Below are 6475 nucleotides of genomic sequence, written 5' to 3'. Positions count from 1 at the left end.
GATAGTAAATGCAGGAAAAGGCTAACTCATAAGCAGTTCTGTGATCTGAAACTAGACAGAATATAACAAGCAGGGAGAAAAGAAAACAGGCCGAACAACCAGCAGCTCAAACACACAGTGACAAAAAAAATAAAAATCAGAAAGACCAAGGCATGAGAAGGAGATCTGACTTGCAAAGGTTAGAAAATGAAGTAATTTAATAACAAAAGGCAGTCTGAGGAAAGCACAGGTCTGCCACCCAAAGGAAGGGAACACATATCATATCTCGCACACACACAGCCCTAAATTAAATAAGGCAGTGGATAGCTTGCTACCATCTAGACTAAGGGAATTTAAATAAAAATGCTGAAACACTTCCAAGGGGGAAAAAACAGGAAAGGTTTTGAAGGACTTTAAAAGGGTAAAAATGTTGTCTTTAAAAAAGCAGAAACTCTTGGGCAAATGGAAATAGAGAATACAGAGATGATAGAAGGAACTATTGCAAGTCTCTGAATATACAAAAAGCTGCCGAGAAAGTAATAGCAGAAATAGCCTGAAACTGCAGGAAAGAGAATTTAAGAGTGCATGCGAAAATTAGCTTTTTAACAACATGGTTCAGAGGCTGAAACTGGGAGGCTGAAATAGAGCTTTACAGCCCTGGCTGTAGACTCTCACTGGCTTCCAAGAGCTTGCCAAGATGAACATCAGTCATTTAAGACAGAAAATAATTTATAACACATTATTAATCTTCCATGCTTTGCCTCTGCATTAAGGCAGGATGCAGTCTCCCTTCTAGCTGCAGCATCTACAACTTCTGATGTTTTTCATTACATGAGGAACATTTCTTATGGTCAGATCCTCACATTTGTTCTGTGTCCAGACACTGTGCTGAAGCACCAATACTCTCTGTATGCTGTGCATCCAAGGAAGCCAGAGTTTGTGTGCAGCATAAGGTTTTTTAACATACTTCTTTGTTACAGACCCCCAAACTCTTCCACACAGTTGTACAGACACAGTGAACCTCATTTCTGTATTCCTTACCATTTGAGTTTATCATTGGCTCCAGATGAAAAGGTTGAGCTTTTGATCACTTCGCCCATCTCCTCTCGGCAGAAGCTGAAGTTGTTTATGGTCCACATGTAGGAAAACTTCACCACTTTAATCTTAAAACCGAGAATAAGAGGTGGTTTAGGACCATTCACTTTCACACCGGACATAGAAGACAAAGGTCTTAAAAGACAAAAACTGAAATCCTAGAAGTTGCACAGAATCACTTGTGTAACAAGAAACCCCCAGAGACGAGGGAAGACTCTGGAAAAGGCTAACAGCAGTAGCTGGAGCACCAGAACTCCTGACACGTCCACCCTCCAACATGGGTGCCACAGAACAACAACCTGTCATTGCCATGGTGAATGGCAACGCCCACCGTTACCAAATCCCACATTCTCTGAAAACCCAGGACCCTCCATTTGTTTTGAACCAACCTCTTGCTGCAGGTTCTAACTGGGCAGCCTCGAGAACAGCCCAACACAGCGCAATCTCACCTGAGTGTAGCACCAGCTTTCTGCCACGGGTCCACTCGACATTTCTGCCGGAGGAGGAGGACTTGGCACCCTTGACATCGCCAGTTTGAAGATTAAACAGAATGTCACAACTCAGGGGAAGAAAGTTATGCTAGATCTTCACACTGGGAGAAAAAGAAAGGAGAGCAACAACAAAAAAAATGAAACCAAGACTAATAACAGAGAAAAAAAACTTCCCGACCGCTGCTAAAACTCATTGCATGCAAGTTAAAGCAATCATGCTTCTCATGTTTTTTTCTCCCCACACCTTCAAAATAGGTTGTGTTATACACCAAAACATTAGGAAGTGCTCCCATATGTTCCTGAGGTGGCAGAATACCAACACCACTTATTTTTTCAATATGCCAGCTCTTCATAGGAATAAACCCAGCCTATCATTTCCTCCAAGAAGTCCAAAACCAGGAGACTACTGACTCGATTTGGGATTTACTGCTTACCCTGAGGCTACCACTTGAACTCCATTCTCACTCCTCACTTTCATGTCAAGAATCTCACACCAGCAGACCAGACCTCTCTTAAGAAAGGCTCCCCTCAGTCTGCACTTCAGTTTAGAGCCATTTACTTGGGTTTTGAGTTATGTCGACCTGCAGAAAGTATGTGACAATACTGGCACAGTTATAATTTAATCTGTAATATAAAAAGGAGCGATTTGCTTTGTTTTCTTCTCCCCTTTTCCTAAGGTTTGATTTCCTTTAAAAAAAAAAAAACACAAATGAGTTCATGTAAATGCTGAAAGAGAGATACTGACTTTCAGTTGCTTAGAAATACATATTTAATCCTGCAGAGCTGCCTATTTAATCAGTGAAAATGCATCCCCCAGAACAGAACTTGAGGCCTAAAGACCTGAACCCCTGGCACTGCTGTCAAACCACACTGCTTCATGAACTGCTTGCACTTGCAGTTTGTGCTGTGGACACGCAACGAGGAAAAGGCTTAAACAAAACAACATTCTAAAAAGGCAATGTCAGTATTCACCTTAGGTACTTGCTGCAGGTTTTATTACATTAAACTTAAAATTAGCTCCGAAGAAATTCAATTAGACCACTGTGTCGTTCAAACGAAGCCAAAATTAGCAGATTCTAGATGTGAATACGTGGCTGAACTGCCTTTCCACTCACAACACTCGGTTCTGTCTCCAAAGGCATTTCTTTTTCACCATCTCCAGCCACAGCATTTGGGGATGGATAAAACCTGCAACTGCAGCACAAGCAGCAGATAACTCACCGTGTGCTCCTCGTGGCTGGGGAAGAGACACCTTTCTGATGGTTTTAGCTGACAGGCAGGAGAGACCCAAGATCCTCCCTTCCCTTCTGGGTTCACAGAAGCACTGAACTCCACACTCGGGCTGTTTTACTGCTCTGTTTGTGTCAATCTACATTATCTGTTACACTGCACAGGTTTCCCAGTCCACAGGCACAAACAACAGGGACAAAACACAGCCACCAGAGGAGAACAGCAACCAGGGAAAGGATGAAGTTTCCTAAGCTCACTGAGTGCAACCTGTCTGCACACAGAGCTATGAGATGCTAAGTATAAAAGAAAGGCTTGATGAGAAGAAAGATAACTCAGTAACAAAATATGATGTTTTTTTTTCTTTATTTCCTAGAAATACAGTTGCTGCCTGACATACCTAGCCAAAACAGCTCTTGGAATTAAAGCCCAGAGCTCCAAACCTGTTTGGTTCTCTCTCCTTGCAGGGATTCAGGCACAGCTGATCACTACAGGATACTTTCCAACAGCTGAGAGTCAGCACGGCAACACCAGGGTTCTGTTCTGCAGTGATGCCACAAAGCTGCTCACCTGCACTGGTGTCAGAGAGATGATGAGTCTGGTTTACTTCCACATCAGAGACCTATCAACATCAGGCAGGTTTCTGCAGGAAAACTTTGGCTTCCCAGTGCACTGAATCAATCAATTAACAAAATTAACACTGAAGGTGATCACAGAGACCCGCTGGAGTCTTTTAGCTTTCTCAAACACACTAAAATTAGTGGTAACACTTCACTTCTGGCACAAAATCAGGGATTAACGAGGAGACATTTGCTTCTATGCTGTGATGGCACACTGACCACAGCTATTGGAGCACCCTGAGATGCTGAGGACTTTCCTGGATGCACACATAACCCTGCACCCCCACAATGTCCAAGGAGCAAACTCCCTAAGACCAGAGCCACCAGTCATATAACGAGAAGTCAAGAGGTTCTGAAACTTCCCAGAGAAAAATCAAAAGTTTTACAGATTCTTTCTGCATTTCCACTGGGTTTTAAGATGTCTCAAAGTATTACCTCCACCTTACTTCAGGGAGGAAGTTTTAGAAAGCTGTGCTCTACAGGCTGGACAAGTGCATGAGCTTAAGACACACAAGACTATTTAATTTCCTATGAGTAACTGTCACTTCTATCTCTGATGTCCTTTCCTCCCAGATGGCTTGGACAGGCAGGTGGTAATAAAAGTTGTGACAGCGTGCTAATAGAATTGCTGCATGCCAGCATGTCATTCGTTACCCTTTCAGAAAGGCCCAAAGGAGACACAGGGTCCAGATTTTAGAGATTTCCTATTATTTGGAAAATACTTCCAGCACAGTGTGTCAAAGCTTTCTGCAGACCTTCGGGGAGGCAATTTAATACAGATGAGGAAAAAAAAAAAGAAAAGAAAGTTAAACCAGAACATATCCCTAGCTCAAACCATAATAAAATAAATACAATATCCTTTTTTTTTTCTTCCAAGGAAGATTTGCCACTTGCCTTGCTTACCAAGCACACACGAAAGTTCACTGAACACAGCCTTAGAAACGTCTGTGTGCCACTCCACCCTCAAACACTGACTAGCTCTTCTGGTATGGACCAATATTAAACACATTTTAAAAAGGAACAACAGCTGACTTAATGCACTCCATGCGCGCAGTTTCTGAAATCAGCAGGCTCCCCCCGGTGTTTATTTGCTCATGAACACTTAATGCCTTACCAGTTCACACGCCTTTAGTAACAGCCTGGCACCTCTGAAGCAGGAGCTGATCAGAACGTGGTGCAGGCAGAGGTTTTAAGGAGAAGTTTTGTAAACAGTACGGATATCAGAATTCCTTACGGCCAGGAAAGGCAGGACAGACTCAAAGGGATAAATATCAAGTCAGGAAACAAAAACAAAAGTATTATCTTATGGATCCTTAATAGCCCAGGTACAGCCTGCAAATCTCTTACTTTCTTGGATACCATCACAAACAGCACTTGTTTTTGGCATACAAATACTGCATTACTGTTATTTTTAAAAGAAGAAAGAGTAAATTTTCACCTCATTTGCAACCACTTCCAGATGAAGAAATTTCCTCTAGGAATGAGAGCCACACCAGGCCCTTCTCAAGCAGGAAATGTCCCGTTGCCACTCTGCCCTACTAATTACCTCCTGACTTAGCAGCCATACCCAGACATCTCAGTTCAAAACTCCATCCACTGTAGGGACCAGCAGTCAGAACAGCAGCAGAGATTTGACCCAGTAGAGCTGGGGATTATCAGCTCAACCAGTAACTCTAGACCAGGTCTCAAAACGACTCAATTTTGCCAAAGAGCACATTAATTTCTTCTCAAGATAAGTTAATTACCTTTTAAGGAACCAGTAGCTTACAGTAGAAAATTTCAAGTATATTCCTTTCCTGAGAGCATTATTCAGTGAGTGTCTGTAAAACAAATGTCCTTCAATTAACTGTTTCAAAAACAGCTGTTTGCTTAACAGACAAGCAACATTATCAATGACTATCCAAGAACAGCCCCAAACTGCCCAAAAGCAGCAGGACATGCACAGAAAAGGAGTGAGACAAAGATAACAGAAGCAGTAAAACAAGTGGGATGAGAACTGGAAGCACAGGAAAAGACCATTATCTTCCTGCATTCTTCACAGCCTTGGAAAGGACGATGGGAGGATTCAATCTGCTGCCATAAAGAAGGAAAAAAGGCAAGTTAACAGAAGGAGCAAGGTGGTATGCAATGCCATCTAAGCAGTGGATGAGGCAGTTCTCAGATTTTAATGTGTATGCTGAAGAGGACACACTTTTCCTGCTTGGAATATCAGAGAGGGAAGCAATGATGGGCTCAGCAAAGCAATCCCAGCCTGCACTAAAGGCTGCCAAGCAGCACTGATTACAGCCATCGCAGATTACAGCCATCACATCACACCCTACTGCAGCAGGAAACCTCATCCGGCTCCAAAGGCAGGCTGAAGTCGGGCCCAGGGAAACACAGAGCTTACCCAGTAAGTGCCATCAACTCACAGTGACACATGGAGCTTTGTGTCAAATACAGTTAGAAAATAACAGGAAAAATCTCCTGTAGCAGAGAAATGGGAAGGATCGGCCTGGCATTCAATGGAACGTGCTTAACAGGCTGAGAAGCCCATAGGGTCTCCTCCTTTGGAATGCAGAACACACAGATAACCTGGTCTGCTGGAAACAGTACAGGAGAACACTCCCAGAGCTGGATGTCTGTGCTTTTCTCTTCAAGCCACCATTTATCAGTCCCAAATTCTGCCTGCAAGCTGCCCCCATCGTCAGCAGCATTCAGGAACTTGGATTGGCATCCAGACTAAGAAATACAAGCTTCCATTTCACTGCTGTGACACCAAAGTTATTATTACACCCAAATGCATGAGGTCACAACAAGGCCCTCTGGGCGCCGCAGGAGAAGATGACTTTGGTGCAGACACACACACACCTCCACCCAGTTTATTCCAGATAATTCACTACAAGTCAGTTATCTTAAAAAAATAAATAAATAACACAAAAAAACCCACACAACTATTTTCTACACAATTAATACAATAGTTATAGCACTCAGAGCAGAACTCAGTTACTAAAATTCCACTTCGAAGGATTCCAAAAATAAGGGATTTTCTCCATTCTTGGAATGTTCAATTTTTTTTTCCTT

At 42.7% G+C, this 6475-nt stretch overlaps 1 protein-coding gene across 1 annotated transcript in view; it reads right to left on the bottom strand.

Moving 5' to 3' along the window:
• SPOP (speckle type BTB/POZ protein) overlaps positions 1–6475 on the bottom strand; it is a 25531-nt gene that overhangs the window by 17204 nt on the left and 1852 nt on the right. Inside the window, 2 exon segments of the mRNA XM_031557058.1 lie at positions 1021–1142; positions 1524–1666. Of these exon segments, the coding sequence (XP_031412918.1) occupies positions 1021–1142; positions 1524–1601 (200 nt within the window). The 5' untranslated portion in view covers positions 1602–1666.

This window comes from Meleagris gallopavo, chromosome 29 (genome assembly GCF_000146605.3).
Source record: "Meleagris gallopavo isolate NT-WF06-2002-E0010 breed Aviagen turkey brand Nicholas breeding stock chromosome 29, Turkey_5.1, whole genome shotgun sequence".
NCBI lineage: Eukaryota > Metazoa > Chordata > Aves > Galliformes > Phasianidae > Meleagris > Meleagris gallopavo.
Note: the sequence above shows the minus strand (reverse complement) of the source record. Positions and strands in the feature narration are given on the sequence as shown.